Source organism: Balaenoptera musculus, chromosome 3, assembly GCF_009873245.2.
Source record: "Balaenoptera musculus isolate JJ_BM4_2016_0621 chromosome 3, mBalMus1.pri.v3, whole genome shotgun sequence".
Lineage (NCBI taxonomy): Eukaryota > Metazoa > Chordata > Mammalia > Artiodactyla > Balaenopteridae > Balaenoptera > Balaenoptera musculus.
Genome location: NC_045787.1, coordinates 54,197,319 through 54,216,897, shown reverse-complemented (window position 1 = coordinate 54,216,897; position 19,579 = coordinate 54,197,319). Strand labels below are relative to the sequence as shown.

The 19,579-nt window shown below is 38.7% G+C and overlaps 1 protein-coding gene across 2 annotated transcripts; it reads right to left on the bottom strand.

Moving 5' to 3' along the window:
- Window positions 1-1,398: 1,398 nt before the first annotated feature.
- On the bottom strand, window positions 1,399-13,683 carry MRPS36 (mitochondrial ribosomal protein S36). Of its 2 annotated transcripts, XR_005019313.1 has the most exons (5): window positions 13,547-13,683; window positions 4,443-4,506; window positions 3,273-3,460; window positions 2,295-2,398; window positions 1,399-2,008 (listed from the first exon to the last, which is right to left on the bottom strand). XR_005019313.1 is itself a non-coding variant. In XM_036847411.1 (4 exons), exons 1-4 carry the CDS (start codon window positions 13,586-13,588, stop codon window positions 2,381-2,383), a joined length of 312 nt encoding a protein of 103 aa, XP_036703306.1. In that variant the 5' UTR covers window positions 13,589-13,683; the 3' UTR covers window positions 1,798-2,380. The 2 variants fall into 2 exon arrangements, 1 of the variants encoding a protein (XP_036703306.1); XM_036847411.1 differs by having other exon boundaries at window positions 1,798-2,398.
- Between the last annotated feature and the right edge of the window lie 5,896 nt (window positions 13,684-19,579).

The window sequence follows — 19,579 nt, the reverse complement described above, 5'->3', positions numbered from 1 at the left end:
TTAGGGCACTGTATAAATATACTATTCAGCATCTGTATAGCATTTACAATTAAGAAAGCGCTTTCACACACCAGTAGTAGCCAGCTTCCAAGATGGCCCTAATGATTCTTGCCTTCTGGTATTAATGCACTTGTGTAGTTTCCTCACACAATGAAACAGGCTGTTCTGTGTGACTAATAGAGTATTGCAGAAATGAATGTGTATAACTTGAGTTTAGATCATAAAGAGGTATTGCTGCTTCTGCCTGTACACTTGGATCATTTGCTCTGGGGGAAGTCAGCCCTCATGTCATGAATTCATTCAGGCAGCCCTGTGGAGAGGCCTAGGTGGAGGGGAACTGAGGCCTCCTGCCAACAGCCAGCATCAACCTGCCAGCTATGTGAGTGAGCTATCTTGGAGATGGATGGTCCAGCCCCAGTGAAACCTTCAGATAACTGCAGCCCCAGGTGGCATTGATTGCAACCTCATGAGAAACACTGAGCAGAACTGCCCAGCCAAGCTGCCCCAGAATTCCTGACCCAGAGAAACCATGAGCTATTAAGTGAGTGTTATTTTCAGCCACTAAATCTGGGGGTGATTTGTTACAGTGTAGTAGACAATACACTAATTTGATCCTGCCTATCACACTGTATAGTACTGGAGAAAAAACTCCAAGTTGGACAAACTGAGCAATTTGCTAACGGTTACAGATACATAAGTGTTTAACTCCTAAATGAAAACACAAGCTATTTACTCGATAAGTCAAGCCCAAATTCTTTCTATGACACCATCCTCCTTGGGAGCTCATCCTATGACAGCAATTCCCACTAACATCCTTTTGCCATACCTCTAGTCATAAATTCTGTAAAGGTGATATATTTTTTCATTGGAACTTTCATGGCAGCAGCTATAGTAAAGGTGGTCCTCAGACGGTTCCAGTATTGGGGTTTCTAACTGCTGGCCCACGGCATTACTCAAGCCACTCTTCATTTCCTGCACCTACTCTGTTCCTGAGAGCAAAAAAATTGCCTTGGGCTTCCTTTTACTGAAATGAGAAAGCTAAGGAGAAAAAAGAGAATAGTGCTAGTTTTTAAAGAAATTTTTCCAAGTATATTTTTGAAATAATAAAAAAGAAATCATGAGTCATGTATTTCTCATGAGTTACCAGAATAGCTCATTGCTAGCACCAAACTCCTATTTCACATTCGAGTTGGGCAACATTTATACTAGGCCACAATACAGAATTTACACGAAAAGCAGATCAACTCTGAAATAGTAAAAAAGAAAAAAAAGTATAAAGATTAATCCATACTCAACTGGGCAAATACAAAAACGTACTCAACAATTCTACTGTGTCAATTACTCATGAGTTACCCTTACTATTAGGGATGACTTCTTTAACGCATAGTCTAGAAATCATTAAAGGTATAGAAGAGAATTTATTTCACTTTGTGAGGCTTTACTTTCACAATTATACATACCCTTGGCACAGGAAGAGCCTATTAAAATTCTGTAAATTGCCTTAATAAGGTGAATAGGTTGATTTTATGAGGCTTTTGGACAATGAAGTTTGAGAAAGTTTATGATTATCAGGATTTGTACACATGATCACAATCAAAACAGTAAAATAAACCAAAGAACAAGACTTTCTTAACACCCCTAAAAACATAATAACTTAAAATTTCTGGTCAAATGTTATTCCTATGCTATATTCATTTTGATCTCTCATTTTCCATTTTATACAGTGACATTTTTTTCTCAACACAGGTTACATAATCTTTTGTGTTAACTCCCTAGTCTTAATACCACAAAGTCATCTGTTTTACCATGGCTGTATTTTTATTATTTAGAGTACGATATGCTTATTGAGCCAGTTATTCTCCAGTCACTTTGTGAATGCAAAAACACTGAGAGAATTAAAAACAAATAATGGAGTCATTATTTCACTGATCCTTATCCAATTCCAGGAAAATTAATTCCAGAAAGCTGCAATTCTGCCGGATATATTCTTTCCACATTTAAACAGAAACTGAAAGAGAAGTGAAATTATGGTAAACCTATGATTGTTCACTAGACATTGTGTACTTTTAATAGTTCAACACTGTAATGCTTGATAATTTGATTGAGTAAATTAATAGGCTAACATTTAAAAAATGTATACTTTAATAAGTATAAAGTATATAAACAATCAGGTAAGCTTGTGGAGAAGCTGACCGAGATACATAAATTAGGAGATACAAGTGTCCATCTAAATTTTCTATACTTCTTCTTTTTTTTTTTTTTTACAGAAATTTTATTAAAGTTGTTTAATGTACAATTTCTCATTTGTCATTCTGGAAGTCCTTCATTGTAAAGACTCTTCTTTGTCTGATTAAACAAACAGCAGCCACATTGTCAGGGATTATTCTGGACCTCCACGCTGAAAAGGAAGAAATAAAGCAATAAGATTAGGTGTTTCATTTACAAAGAAATGTTTTCATGGCCACTATACAAATTTGAAACATTTTAAGCCAATGATCTTTAGGTTTTAAAAACAATTTCAGATTTTTCATAGCTTTTGGGCACTCCTATCAATGTTATAAAGAATTTCAGATCCGAAGGGGACTCAAGGTTGACGTAGATCAATGGTCCTCAAATTTCTTGGTCCTTTACACTCTAAAAAATCAATGAGGGGGCTTCCCTGGAGGCGCAGTGGTTAAGAATCTGCCTGCCGATGCAGGGGACACAGGTCCGAGCCCTGGTCCGGGAAGATCACACATGCTGCAAAGCAACTAAGCCCATGCGCCACGACTGCTCAGCCTGTGCTCTAGAGCCCGCAAGCCACAACTACGGAGTCCATGCGCCACAAATACTGAAGGCTGTGCGCCTAGAGCCCGTGCTCCACAACAAGAGAAGCCACCGCAATGAGAAGCCCACGCACCGCAACAAAGAGTAGCCCCCGCTCGCCGCAACTAGAGAAAGCCTGTGCACAGCAACGAAGACCCAACGCAGCCAAAAATAAATTAATTTAAAAAAAATTAATGAGGACCCTAAAGCGCTTTTTTCCATGGGGTGTATGTATTTTGCTATTTACCATACTATACTTCTACACATATATTCCTTCATGCACATTTACTGAGGGCTCGAACATCGTTTATTTCTCATAGTCCAGGCCTACATGACCATCCCTGTCTTAGCTATGGACACACCTTGACAAGACAATGGGAAGAACATGGAAATCAGCAATATGAAACTCCAAAGCCAATAACGTTAAGGTGTTTTCCACAGTATTGGGATAAAGAGCAACAACGTACTTGGATAAATTCAATTTCTTCTTGAGATACAGGTTTCCTTCTGTACTTCTGAGGTAAAGTTTTTATTATCTCTGCAGTGTCTGGTGGGCCCTGATGCATCAGCCAGTCTGGCGATTTACTTCCCTTAGAATGCTGTGAAATTGAAGAAGAGTGAGATGGTAGTCCTGCTGATCTCAGAACTTCTGACACTGAAATTAGAAAAAAAAAAAATAGAGGAATTGTTCAGTGTCTTAAAATACTATTTTGAATTATCTATCATTAAATAATCAAGTTATTCTTAAAATGATAAGTATTACAATCCAAGAGCTAAGTATTATAGAGTAACTTAGTTGGGTAGCTATATATAGTTTCATAATATAGTTTCATAAAGTTCTTTTTAAAGCAAATGAGGTAGTTTTAAGTGAATGAATTACTAAATTGAAGAATAAGTTCATAAAATAATGAAATTTCTAGGTAGTGGAGTTCAACCCGTATGGATAACTTACATTACTTAAATTTTGTCATATGGCAGAGATTACAGGTAATACCATACAATGAAGAATAAGAAAGTTGGTAAATGCAGATGAGATTTGTTTTCTCCATACTTGTTTGTCACCTATATCTTAATTTTTCAAGAGTTACAATAAGTTAAAAATATCCATACAAAATTTGTTAAAATTCTCCCTGAATTAAAGGTCAAGTATCTTATAATTAAAGACAGTGACAGAGCAGTAAGAGAAAAACAGAACTTGTTCAGAATCTTCAGTTACTTTAATAGGCAATGATTGCTAAGTTCTAAGGCAATCCAAGAAATATCTACTGCCTGAATGAACAGATAAATCAGTGAATGAAAGAAAAGAAGGTTAGCTGGGAGAGAAATATAGGAATGGTGGTTATTCATCATAATCTCTGCAAATATAAGCATGGGAGATTCTTCTGAAGGACAGAAGGTGGAACAAAAATTCCCATATATAAACACAGTATCATTAAAAATTCAGAAATATCTACTGTCAAGTTACTACTTTTTTACAAGGAGGTAATAGAAAGTTAGTTAATGCAACCTAACGTACCATTGTGATCTACGCTACCTTGTCTACCTGATTCTAAAATAAGAAATATTGTGTATAATAGAATATTCATGTATAAATCTGCATGTACATATTTTTTTAGTATAAATAAACTACAGCTTACCATTGGGTTTAGGATTGTCTCTTCTGTCAGGGAACCTTATTAATGGAGTATGTGGCTTGACTACCTAAAGGAAAAATAAAATGCATGAAAAAGAAATGAAGCACTAAAATAACCTCATTTACTACATAAGAAATAATCTAATGAACCCTACAAGCAGATGCCTTTGTTAAATAACTGAGTACCTGACAGCAACTTTAAATTTTACTATTTTAAATTTTACTCTTTCCCAACAAGGATAGCTAGTCTATGAACTATTATCTTATCTGATATTCATAAGAACTTTGTACTTTATACATCACAAGATATTTTACTGTACTGCCTACTGACCTCAAAACAACCCTATAAGGTGACAAGGATTTTATGTTGCATGACTTCTAAATCACCCTGCATACTGGATATGCAGGATAAAAAGGATATTGAAAATTAGGTAATCAAAAAAATACTTTTTCTGACTACAAAAGTAACACATGTTCTGTGTAAAAAATCTGGAAAAAACACAGAAAAGCACAAAGAAGAAAACACCAACTATAAGCCAAAACCCACATAAAACAGATTTAAACATTTGATAGCCCTTGACTTCAGCCTTTTTCCTATACCCATAGAAATACATGTATTTAGAACACTGTTTTTAATAAGATATTTGAAGAGTATTAATGTTTTATCCCTAAAATTCCAGTTAATGCTACAGAGGAGCTTAAGCAGAACTTTCAGTATGAAATCTGAATATATATAAAATGCTGAGACTCTAATAAACAGAGCACTATTTTTTACTAACGTAATCTATAAGTTGCTGTGTTACTAGTGAGACAGGTGTGTGTTTATCTGCAATATATTTGTATGTATGTACTAAACATTACACATTTTATATGAGTACAGAAGCAAATAGGCTTGTAGGGATGGGTCTGAAAACTAACCACCATAATTCTGCTGCTGTGAGAAAATGCTGGAAGATAGTTGTCTCCCTAAGCATAAAAGCATGTTCACATCTTTCGTGTTAAAAAACAAACCTTCTCACTCCATCTAGTACCTGTTTCTTTTCATAGCCAGGCTTCTTGTTCTTTCCTTCCTATAGTCCTAAGCTTTTCAGGATAAACTTCAAACTCGCATTTGGCACACACAGGCCCATCATAATCAGGCCTCTCCCTACCTCTCTAGCCTCATTCCCCACCACTGTACCTTTCACTCCAAGTATTCTGAAGTACTTTTCATTTCCCTAACTCCTCATACCATTTCCATCCGCATTCAATCTACAGCTTGTGTGCTCTGCCACGAAATCTCTCCCAGGTCCCAACCCGCTTCCATGCCTCCACTTTCATCTGACTGCTTATCTTTGAAAACAGCTCAACTGTCACTCCTCTCTAAGAAGATTCCCGATTCCTAAATCTGATTTAAAAACTCCTCCTGTGTTTCCACAGCAACCTGAACATCTTAAGAATATTGTGTAGAGGACAGTAAATGAGCCAATGATTACAGGAGAGCAAAGCTCCTGGAAAGGCAGAGATGGAAAATTAAGTACTTCTGCAGCAGTAGCCAGTACGTAGTAAATGCTCAGCAAACATTTGACAAATGAGTGAATAGACCATTTGTAAGTAAGGGCTAACTGTATAGGTATGTAAGTATGTATATACACACTTAAACAAATGTACATACACCAGAGAGAAAGAAGCCATTTCAACATTGCTTTTGTACACTTAAAAATATGGTAATATGCCCATATAGATTAAATTCCCACAGTTTGGTATCCCCCCTTTTTAAGAGAAAATTTTAAAAATACATAAAAGTAGACAGAGTAGTAAAATAAACCCTGATAAACACATCACACAATTTCAACAGTAATCAATCTTATTTCATCAACCCTTCCCCCATTAAACAAATCCCAGTCATCTCATCTCATCTGTTAATACCATCTACATGTATCACTAACAGAAAAGGATTTTGGTTAAACCATAATCCCAATACTTTTCCCACACTTAACAAAAATAATTCTTTAATATCATCTATTATTTAGCTATGCTCAAATTTTCCTATCTCAAAATTGTCTTTTTAAAACTCTAAATGTAAATACAAAGAGAAACAAGTCTGTCAATTAGTTGAGCAGCTTATAACTAAGGAAAAAAAAGCTAATCCAAATAACTTTCATAGTGCTTGGACTATATACCTTCAGTCTAAAGACAAAAAGAAATACAAAGAAATCTTTAACTTTTTACTTAGTAGGTTGGTTGTATAGATATAGCTATACGTTTTGTATATATTGTAGGACTAAGCAAATGAGTATATACATATATTGATGGTTGGGGAAGGCAGGGATTTCCCTGTGAGAGAAAGAAAATACAAATATGGGATGAGGGAAGGCAAGGAAGAATACTGTAGTGTTAAGACTGGAATCTGAGGGAATCAGTAGGAAGTCATGATAAATGCCATGAGTTTATTCAACCAGCCCCCTGTTAATTTGGGTTGTTAATTTGAGTCGTTTCCAATCTTCTTCCAGTTCTCATATACCACTGGGCACCGCCCCCACTCACCCCACCCCCCCAGCCTTCCTCACTATGGACATCTCCCACCAGAGTATTCTATTTGTTACAAATGATGAAACTATATTAACATGTCATTATCACCCAAAGTTTTACGTTAGAGTTCATTCTTGGTGTTGTACATTCTAAGGGTTTTGACAAATGTACAATGACATATTCACTATTATAGCATCTTCTGTGTTCTGCCTGCTCATCCCTTCATTCCCCAATCTCTGGCAACCACTGATCTGTTTACTGTCTCCATAGTTTTGCCTTTTCCAGAATGTCATGCAGATGGAATCATACAGCATGTAGCCTTTTCAGATTGGCTTCTTTCATTTAGTAAGACACATGTATGTTTCTTCCATGTTTTTTCCTGGCTTGGTAGTTTATTTCTTTTTGAAATAACATTACAAATTACATTTGTATAATATACAAATATATAATTATATAATAATATTACAATAATATAATATTGTATTGAATAATATTACATTGTTTGGATGTACCAGTTTATTTATCCATTCACCTACTGAAAGACATCTTGGTTGTTTCCAAGTTTTGGCAATTATAAATGAAGCTGCTATAAACATCCATGTGCAGGTTTTTGTTTGGACGTAAGTTTTCAATTCATTTGGGTAAAAGTGTGACTGTTCAACCATATGGTAAAAGCATGTTTAGTTGTGTAAGAAACTGCCAAACTGCCTTCCGAAGTGGCTGTAGCACTTTGCATTCTCAACAGCAGTGAATGAGAGTTCCCATTGCTCCACTTCCTTGTCAGCACTTGGTGGTGTCAGTATTCTGGGTTTCAGCCATTCTAATAGGTATATAGAGGTGTCTTACTGTTGTTTTAATTTGAAATTAATTCCCTAATGACTATGATGTTGAACATCTTTTCATATGATTGTCATCTGTATATCTTCTTTGATGAGGTGTTTGTTCAGCTCTTTTGCCCATTTCTTAGTCAGGCTGTTTTTATCGTTGACTTTTTTTTTTTTTTTATAAATTTATTTATTATTTTTGGCTGCGTTGGGCCCTTGTTGCTGTGAGCGGGCTTCCTCTAGTTGCAGGTGAGCGCGGGCTCCTCACTGCGGTGGCTTCTCTTGTTGCGGAGCACATGCTCTAGGGAGTATGAGCTTCAGTAGTTATGGTTCGTGGGCTCTAGAGCGCAGGCTCAGTAGCTGTGGTGCACGGGCTTAGCTCCTCCATGGCATATGGGATCTTCCCAGACCAGGGCTCGAACCCGTGTCCCCTGCATTGGCAGGCGGATTCTTAACCACTGTGCCACCAGGCAACTTTTAAGAGTTCTTTATATATCTTGAATAACATCCTTTATTAGATATTCTTTTTGCAAATATTTTCTCCCAATCTGTGGCTTGTCTTCTCATTCTCTTCAGCGTCTTTTGCAGACCAAAAGTTTTTAATTTTAATGACATCCAGTTTATCAATTATTTCTTTCATGGACTGTGCATTTGGTGTTGTATTTAAGAAGTCACTGCCAAACCCCAGATCATCTAAGTTTTCTTCTCTGTTATCTTCTAGAAGTTTTATAGTTTTCCACTTTACATACAGGCCTATGATCCATTCTGAGTTAATTTTTGTGAAGGGTATAAGGTCTGTATCTAGATTCATGTTTTGCAAGTGGATGTCTAGTTGTTCCAGCACCATTTATTGAAAAGACTATCTTTTCTCTATTGTATTGCCTTTGCTTCTTTGTCAAAGATCAGTTGACTATCCTGTTATTTCTACCTTTCTAAGTCTCTTAGTTTTAGCTGTGCCTCATATATAGCATAGCATTGAATATTCATTTGTTGGCTAATCTGAGAATACTTTTAAAAGGGCAGTTAGACCATTTAAATTTATAGATATAACTCACAAGTTTGGTGTATTTTCTGTCATATCATTATATGATTATTTAAATATAAAGTCTTTTGTCATATGATCTTTTTCTTTGCTTTCATTTGTGGGGTTTGTTGTTTTGTTTTTTGGTATTTGGAAAGATTTGTACTTTTGTATAATGTTTATGTTATGTTGCTACCTTTAGATAATACTCTTAGTTGCCCATTTCTGAGATACTATCTGTTGGTTCACTATTATGAGAAAGAATGAAAGGAGTTGATGGTAATCTCTTCTCTGCCTTCCCTCCCCATCTTTTACTACCATTTAATAACCAGAGGCAATTAGCAAGTTTATTCTACCTTCTGTATACTCTTCCCCTTATTCCCTCCATTTTAAAAGTTTTATTAGATCTATACTGTCAAAAAAAATAATATTACCAACAAGTCTTTCTCCCTTATCTGCATCATTTAGTCTTAGTTCTATAGTTAAATACATTCAGTGCTTATACCCAGTTCCTATATTAAAACAGCCACAAGTACAAATAAGTATTTCTTAGTTGTCTGAAGCTCATTCTCTGTGAGAGCTGTAAGAAGAGCTTCAGGGAACAATATTCCCTGAGTTATTAAAGGTTTAGAAGAGTTTGTGGCCTTTACACTTGAAGGTCAATGTAGCTAGATAAAGCTTTGGTTCACATTTTCTTTAACTACCTTAAATATGTTATCCACATGTTTTCCTTAATGAAGTATTATTGTTGAAAACTCTGATAACTTCCATTCTCTTTTAAGTGCTTGGTCTTGTCGCTTGGATCACCAAATAATTTTTTCTTTAAAATTTAATGATTTTACTAGAATGTACTCATTAATCAAACATACTGGATCAAATCTCTCAACTACAAGGTATAACTTTAAGTCTTCTTTTGTACCAGGAAAGTTTTATTAAATTATAGGTTTTGAGACTTGGTCAACTCTATCTACTTTCACTTTTTCAGAGACTACTTATTATACAAAAGTTGCATCGTCTTGTCTTTATCTACTTCTATGATTTTCTCTGAATCCCTTTCATCTTTTTTCATTATCAGTGATTTCTTTTGGAAACTATTATTCTATTAAGGAATCCACTTCTATGATTCATGAAGCCCAGGCAGAGTTAACAGTGACGAGTTCTGGAGGTAACACTCCACTCTGGACTTTCTGGTTATAACCACCATCTCCTCTCTCTACCTCAACTAAAAACCGAGCCTCATGAGGCCTCAATCCCTGCCCTACTATTCCTGGAAGATGCCAAAGCCAACTATGTAAGAGGCTTTTTTAGAGGAGAAGACAACTCTTGTCTTCCCAGAAGACAAACCCTCTACTTTGCTTTATGAGGCAGATAGCAACCCCAAACCACGGACAGGTTGGGACCTGCGTAGGCCTCATTCATTATCTGTGACTTTTAAAAAAAATCATTTTTCTCCTTTCCTCCACTATTTCCTTTAGCAAAACTTCCAAGTTGCCTATTGACCTTTATATTCTTTCCAGTTTAGCATCTATTCCTGAAAGGTTCTTTTCTTTTACTCTTAATTCTTTTTTTTAAAAATAAATTTATTTATTTTATTTATTTATTTTTGGCTGCTTTGGGTCTTCGTTACTGCTCTTGTGAGCTTTCTCTAGTTGCGGCGAGCGGGGGCTACTCTTCGTTGCAGTGCATGGGCTTCTCACTGTGGTGGCTTCTCTTGTTGCAGAGCACGGGCTCTAGGCACACGGGCTTCAGTAGTTGCAGCACGCAGGTTTGGTAGTTGTGGCGCACTGGCTCTAGAGCGCAGGCTCAGTAGTTGTGGCACATGGGCTCTGTGGCTCCGTGGCATGTGGGATCTTCCCGGACCAGGGATCGAACCCGTGTCCCCTGCATTTGCAGGCGGATTCTCAACCACTGCGCCACCAGGGAAGCCCTACTCTTAATTCTTTACTGAGTTCAGAACTGTACCATCCCTAAACTCTTAATCTAAAATCTAAACTCAACTACAACCTTTTAACTTACAACTCTCTTCTCTGTTATTTCCCACCATCAGTTCCAGCAAGCCCTTCATTTCCTTTATCGTTCCCTTTTCTCCCAGTCAATTGGTTCCATCCTGACTTTACTTCCTTTCTCATCTAGCCTAGAACCTACAGTCCATTCAAAAATCTCTTAGCACTCTCAACTGCCTTGCTGGAGGTTTACTTTCACCTCACCTGTAAAGCTCAAACCCTGAATTAATCCAACCACTTATCTTCTTCCCCTGTGTCTCATGCAGCCAAACAATTTCCTAAATGATTAACTATCTCCTTTCTACTATTGCATCATCCCAAACATATCAAATATATACTGCTTGGCATTTATTTTATTATTATTATTTTTAAATAAATTTATTTATGCATTTATCTTTGGCTGCGTTGGGTCTTCGTTGCTGCACGCGGGCTTTCTCTAGTTGTGTTGAGTGGGGGCTACTCTTCATTGTGGTGCACGGGCTTCTTGTTGCGGTGTCTTCTCTTGTTGTGGAGCACGGGCTCTAGACACACAGGCTTCAGTAGTTGTGGCACGCGGGCTCAGTAGTTGTGGATCACAGGCTGTAGAGAGCAGGCTCAGTAGTTGTAGTGCACGGGCTCAGTTGCTCCGCAGCATGTGGGATCTCCCTGGACCAGGGCTTGAACCTGTGTCCCCTGCACTGGCAGGCGGATTCTTAGCCACTGCACCACCAGGGAAGCCCCTGCTTGGCATTTAGCAGGCATTTAATGAACACCTATAAATTACTCTTCTAAAATTACTTTTGAATACCCTGTGGTCCAGCCAAATCCCTCTACTTAATGGTGACACTATGCTTTGTGAATTCCTATCAGTTTGTGCCAGCCTGTTGAAATACTACTCTTTCTTCAAGACACCAATCAACAGCCAAGTTCTAAGCTCTGTGGAGGCACCATGTATTGTCTTGTTGGCACTGCAGTCTCAGCACTGAGTATAGGCCTGGCACAGAAGTACTCAATACATTTTGCTAATGTTAACATGTAATTATTACATGTCAGCACATACTGCTTTGTATTATGAACCTGAATACAAGTCTTTGCAGCTTTGTTAAAAGGAGACAGACCATTTCTTACTGTATACCTCACAGCATCTTTTTTTTGTTGTTGCATATATCAATAGTAAGTTCTTCATTAATGCTGGGTACTGTTCCATTTTAACAAATCTACCACACCTTATCTTGCTAATGGACATTTGGATAATTTCTGGTTTAGGGGTTATTATTAATAAAACAACTATGAACATTTTTATATAGTTTTTTAAATAGGTATATGCACTCATTTCTCTGGGATATAAACCTATGAGAAAAACTGCTTGGACACAGGGTAGGTATGTTTAACTAGTATTAGAGGCCCACAAAAGTTTTCCAAAGTGACTGTACCATTTTATATTCCCACCAGCATTGTATGAGAGTTTCAGGTGCTTCATGTTCTCATCACCACTTGGTATTGTCAGTTTTTTAAAATAATTTTGGTGGGTGTGGTAGTACTTCCTGGTTTTAATTTGCATTTTCCTGGCAAGTAATGATGTTGAGTATCTTTTCATTGGCTTAGTGCTCATTTGAATATCTTGCTTTGTGCAATATCAAGTTTTTCTTACCCATTTTAAAAACTGGGCTATATATTATGGATATATATAATTATCTGTTATGGATACCAGTCCTTTGTCGGATGTTCTGTCCTCACAGCATCTTTAACGCTGAATAACTACCCGTTGAATGAGTAAGTGAGGATCATTCGTTGCAATGGGAGCAAAGACTGGGATCTAGGATTCTCTTTCAGAGCGAAATAACTTTAAGAAAAGGTCTTTTAAGAGATGTGCAAAGGGAAATGCACTTCTCGTGTCAAAGTTAAAAGTTAATTGTACAATAATACACTTTAAGAGTTGAAAAAAAACTCGTGTAAAACAACCACAAAAGTGGAGATTGTGGCCCATTATATACCAATTTTTTTTTTTTTAATACCAATTTTACCTCTCCTATTTAAGCTAGAGATCACAGTTGGAGAAGCAAAAACAAAAGCTGTCAGGAGTTAGTAATTGATGTGTGTTTTAACAATAAAGTTCCTCTAGCGCCAATCTAAATTCAGGGGAAAAAAGCTTAGGAAACCAACACTAAGACATATATTACAGATAAACTTAAATATGTATTTTTTCCATTCTCCCCCATCCAGCCTGTAACGAGACGCTGGTTGGTGGGGGAGAACCCGCCTCCGCGAGGACGGCGAGGACGCAGCCCGCGGGGCCAGTTCTCTGGCCATTTCCAAGACCTTGAAGGGACGCCAGGTCAGACGCAGGGTTCGCTTCCTTTCACTCAACGCTACCGCCTTCCTTCCGATTGGCTGATCCGCGACAACACAGACAATACTGGTCGCTGATTGGCCAGGATATTGCCAGGACAGCCAAGCCTGCAGACTCCTAACAGGCTAACGAGGTCCCGGTGGAGGGCAGTCCAGGGACTTCGGAACAGCTACGTGCCTACCTGCTGAGATGCACTCCCGCGACCTGGCTCGAACCCTCAGCTGCGGTCCCCGGCTCACTGCCCGACCCAACGAGCTCAAGGTCCAATTCTCACATACACCCCGGGAAGCCGCTACTGGCCCTACGCAGGGCCGTGGTCACCGAGCAGTCTCCACCACCGCCTTTCCTCCCCAGCGCCGGTGCTACAGTCAGCACCGTCTCTACTGCCTACGGCGCGGAAAGGCAACCGAGTCTCCTTACCTGAACGACCCTGCTGGCAGACGCCATCTTACTGCCCATCATGACCCCCGAGAGGGGCAGCTTCCGGGGCCCTAGCGAGCAGCGGCTATAACAGGAGTCCTGGGCGGCTGGGGGCGGGCTCTACCTGTGACGTCACGGAGGAGGAGCGGGCGCTCGGGAGAGACACTCCTCCACTGCGGAGCTAGCCCCACCCACTTGTACGTGACACCGCCCCTCCTCTCTTCCTGCCTGGGAACTGACCCAGATGTTTCCCATTGCTTCGTTTTGCAGACGAAGGTTTGTGGTATTGTATTTATTTTGTTCACCGGCCTATGAGTGATCTGGGACCGTTTCTTCTCCAGATAGCCAGTTTCCAGTTTCAGTGTAGTCCAAAATTTAATCTGAAACCAAATAAGTAATGTAAATCCTTGAGTCTTCCTAAAACGAACAATCTTGTTAAAGTTTAGGAGTAAGAAGCAAACTCAGAAAGAGTGGTCAGTTCCGGGTCCATACAAGGCCACCTAATACTCCGTTGCTTTTTTTTTTTTTTATTGAAGTGTTGTTGTTTTACAATGTTGTATTAATTCCCGTTGCTTATTAACATTTCTCGATTTGGTATTCTGATTCCTTTCTCTACCATTAGTCCTGATATTAAACTGCTGCCTACTTCGAGTTTGAGAAAACTCAGAAGTTCAAGTTTTTCTTTTTGGAACATGAGCCATCCATATCATTCCCCCACGTTATATTAAATTCTATGGTAAATATTAATGTTTACAATGTTAAAAAATTTTAATACACAATATGTTGCAGCCATTTAACTTTGTAGGTAATGTAGCCTTACACTATTGTAAATATTTAGAGTGACAAATTTGTTTTGATAATCTAGGTCAGTGGTTTCTAAATCTAGGAGGGTTCTTGAGCCTAAATATGGGCCCTTCTGATTCAGTATGTGTGTGGAGGACACCAGGAATCTTTTTTTTTTTTTTTAAAGCTTTCAAAGCTTGTTTTAGCAGCACGTATTCTAAAATCAGATTGATAAAGTGGTTAAATGGGCAAAGCACATGAACGGGTAAATTACAGAAAAGAAACACAAATTGCCCTTAAAAACGTTAAAAGACATTCAACCTCCCTTAAAGAAAAATTTAAACTACACTGAAACGCTATTTTCAATCTGTCAAATTGGCCAACAGACAGATTTGGACAATATGATCTGGGGAGGCTGTAGGGAAAGAGGCACTAATGTATATCGTTGGTGGTGATGAAATGAAACTTGTATTTTAAGACAGGACAAGAAAAATTAAACATAAAATTCTGTGTGTCCCTTTGGGCCTCCTCCCTCCCTAATGTGCGCTGTGCATCTGCATTACACATTAACCAGAGCTCATCAAACATGGGAGCACTTGCTCAACTGCAAAGTTCTGACGCTAGCAATGTAACTTAAAACAATAGCCTTCTTTCCCAGCTCTGTAGGGAGTCACGGTGACTTGCTGCTCACCTGGTTTATATATGCTTGGTGAACTTTATGTAAAATATCAGTTTGTCATTTTGATGTACAATCCTTTGTCTCAAAAATGTATGACTGTGCCTTAGACTTCTAACAGGCGGAAAAGTTCTCAGAGCTTTCTGAGAATCTGCTACCTGGATTATAATCCTCAGTTTGGCTTGAATAAAATTCCTTTTTTCCCCCCCCTCTTATCTTGATAGTTAATTGAATATCAACTAACTGAATAGTTAATTGAATTTTCATCGACAGTGGGAGTAAAGATGGTACTCGAAAAAACTACATACTGAATGACTCCAACTATATGACACTCTGGAAAAGGCAAAACTATGGAGACACTTAAAATATCAGTGGTTGCCAGGGGTTGGGGAGAGGGAGGGACAAATAGGCAGAACACAGGGGATTTTTAGGACAGTGAAACTATTCTGTATGATACTATAATGGTGGGTACATGTCATTATACATTTGTCAAAACTCATAGAATATACAACCCTTGGGTGATAATGACATGTTAATGTTAGGGTTCAGTTGTAACAAATGTACCGCTCTAGTGGAGGATGGTGACAGTGGGGGAAAGTTGTGCCTGTGTGCGGGAAGTAGGTATACGGGAACTCTCTGGATTTTCTGCACCATTTTGCTGTGAACCTAAAACTGCTTTAAAAAATAAAGTGTATTAAAAAAAATTTTTTTTTAAAGTCACCATTGCCGAAACCAGATAAACTAATGTGTTTTTAAAGTTCAAAAATGGTGACTATACTTGATGACACTGTATTGTACGATTGAAATTTACTAAGAGAGTAGAACTTAAATGTTCTCACCAAAAAAAAAGAAAAGAAAAAAAAGGTAAATATGTGAGGTGATGGATGTGTTAACTGGATTGTGGGAATCCTTTCACAATGTATACATATAACAAATCATCACATTGAAAACTTTAAATATTTTACAATTTTATTTGTCAATGACCTCAATAAAGCTGGGGGGGGGGTAAGCTCAAAAGCAACAGCAGCTTAGATTCCTAGTACACAGACTTTTCATTTACATTCAGAGAAACAGCAAGTTTCTATGTGAAAATCTACAATATTAGATTCTCATTCTGGTCATTTAAGAGAGAATTTATTGGCTACTTTTCTAAATAAAATAAATATTTGTCATTTTCCTTTATGATTATACTTAAGAAAGAGATGAAGAAAATGGGCAAATAATTCCCATGATTTAGAGATTTTTTAAAAAAATTATATTATTTTTTATTCATTTATTTTTGGCTGCGTTGGGTCTTCGTTGCTGCGCACCTGCGTTCTCTAGTTGTGGCGAGCGGGAGCTACTCTTCACTGCGGTGCATGGGCTTCTCACTGCGGTGGCTTCTCTTTTTGTGGAGCACGGGCTCTAGGTGCACGGGCTTCAGTAGTTGTGGCACGCGGGCTCAATAGTTGTGGCTTGCAGGCTCTAGAGCGCAGGCTCAGTAGTTGTGGCACATGGGCCTAGTTGCTCTGTGGCATGGGGGATCTTCCCGGACCAGGGCTCAAACCCGTGTCCCCTTCATTGGCAGGTGGATTCTTAACCACTGCGCCACCAGGGAAGCCTGAGATTTTTTTTTTTTGAAGTTTATTTTATATTTTTATACAGCAGGTTCTTATTAGTTATCTATTTTATACATATTAGTGTATATATGTCTAGAGATTTTACTAAAAGATAAACTTTCCAAGTCCTGTAATACCAAGAAGTTTCCTGGGAATACCTGATGATAAATTCAGAAAATGTCAAATGCAGTACAAATTACTGGTCATATTGGTATGAATTTTGTTTGAGAAGACTGCCAGGAAAATGCTCTGACTTTTCTCTACTTGTGGATTTATTTGTAAGTGTTGGCATTCATACTCCACAGAATTCTCATCCAGGCCCCTTCTTGATTAGTTCTTTCTGGGATGAAGATGATAAAAGTAGCTGAAGCTGAGGCAGCAAACCAAATCCTATCTTATCTTCCTGCTGCTCAGTTCAATCACCCTCCTGTCATCACATCATTTATTACTCATCCCATGCAAGTCTCATGATTGTTGTCTTGTAAAACAATATTGCCCACCCTCCAGTTCTACAAGGATCAAGTCATTAGCCACTGCAATAGCTGACCTACAGTACACCCTGAAAGGAATTCAGAACAAAGAACAGGAGGAGGCACTCTGTGCTTTAGGAGAACAGGCAAAACAGCCCCTTAGTTAGATATATTTCAGGAAATTTTTTTTGTGATTCTGGATTCTTGCATCCTCCCATACTTAGAAAAGCACTAAAATCCTTAACTGGCGTACCTCTTCCTCTTGACTAGCAGTAACCTTCTACTGAGATGTATACTGGATTGCACATACTTATTAGCCAAAGTCACATATATAATTGGCCTGTCCCCCTACCTCTTCGGAGCAGTTCCTCAGAGCATCTGAGAGGCTGTCTCCTAGTCCTCAGTAGGACACTGAATAAAACAACTCACAGCTCTTACATTGTGCATTTTTCTTTCAGTCAAAAGTCTATATCCTGAATGCTATTATTTGACTATTTTCATGGACCTGTGGAGCACACCATCTGATTCTACCTTATACTGTGTCTTAACGTCCCTGTCTTATCTGGCCTTTGACTCCTTTCTTGTTCCATGTACCTTGTTCCTGACATTTGCTGTACATCTGTTAGGTAGATAGAACTCATTGTGCATGACAGCTTCCTGATGTGATGCAATACAAAGTACCCAGAACAACTTGTGAATTTTCTTGATAAAAAAAATTTGAAACTACTTTAATAAAGCACTTAGGGGGCTTCCCTGGTGGCGCAGTGGTTGAGAATCTGCCTGCCAATGCAGGGGACACGGGTTCGAGCCCTGGTCTGGGAAGATCCCACATGCCGCGGAGCATCTAGGCCCGTGAGCCACAACTACTGAGCTTGTGCGTCTGGAGCCTGTGCTCCGCAACAAGAGAGGCCACGACAGTGAAAGGCCCGCGCACCGCAATGAAGAGTGGCCCCCACTTGCCACAACTGGAGAAAGCCCTCGCACAGAAATGAAGACCCAACACAGCCATAAATAAATAAATTTAAAAAAAAAAAGCACTTAGATCTGACTTCTGATTTACAGGAATACAGAGGTGAAACAAGCTACCTAAACTACTAGGAAGCAATCAGACTAATCAGAATAGAGAACTTTCTACAGGGTAACTGGTTCCTTCAAGTCAATGACTGTTAAGAAGAGGTTAGGGGGTGCATATAATCTATTGCAGCTACTCAATCATTCAACTAGAGATCTTCCTTATGATGGGATTACGTCCCAATAAACTATCCTAAGTTGAAAAGATCCTAAGTCAAAATGAATTTAATACACCTAACCCTTTTATTTAATGTATTTTTTTAAAGTCTTTATTGAATTTGTTACAATATTGCTTCTGTTTTATGTTTTGGCTTTTTGGCTGTGAGGTATGTGGGATCTTAGTTCCCTGACCAGGGATTGAACCAGCACTCCCTGCATTGGAAGGTGAAGCCTTAACCACTGGACCGCCAGGGAAGTCCCAATACACCTAACCTTAAATGTGCTCAGAACACTTACATTAACCTACAGTTGGGCAAAATCATCTAACACAGCCTATTTTATAATAAAGTGTTGAAAATGTCATGTAACTTATTGACTACTGTACTGAAAGTGAAAAACAGAATGATTGGGCTTCCCTGGTGGCGCAGTGGTTGAGAATCTGCCTGCCAATGCAGGGGACACGGGTTCGAGCCCTGGTCTGGTCTGGGAAGATCCCATATGCCGCAAAGCAGCTGGGCCCGTGAGCCACAACTACTGAGCCTGCGCGTCTGGAGCCTGTGCTCCGCAACGGGAGAGGCCGCGACAGTGAGAGGCCCGCGCACCGCAATGAAGAGTGGGCCCTCGCTCGCCGCAACTGGAGAAAGCCCTCGCACAGAAACGAAGACCCAACACAGCCAAAAATAAATAAATAAATAAATAAATTTATTAAAAAAAAAAAACAGAATGGTTCTAAGTATATTGGTTGTTTGCCTCTGTGACTGTGTGGCTGACAGATGTGGCTCGCTGCTGCGGCCCAGCATCATGAGAGTATTGTTAGCCCAGGAAAAGATCAAAATTCAAAATTCAAAGTATGGTTTCTACTAAATGCATATAGCTTTTGCACCATCACAGAGCTGAAAAATCCTAAGCTGAACCATCATAAGCAGGGGACCAGCGTATGCTATTGTAGAGGGAAAGCAGCCATAGATGATATGTATACCTATGAGTGTGGCTTTGTTCCAATAAAACTTTATTTATAAAACCAGTCAGCTGGTAAATCATAGTTTGATATGATGAAACAACCAACCAAAACAACCATCACCACCACCACCATTTTTAAGAAAAATGTATTCGCAAAAGCACCACTAGCCTGGATTTTAAGACTGTGACTATTTGAGATGTAAAAAGATATTTGGGTCCCCAACTAAGAAAGCTGTTCAGATAGGCATAATCTCTAATGCCCTCTTCAGATATGGCCAAAGTTAGTAATGGATAGGGAGAACCTCCCAAAGGGCAG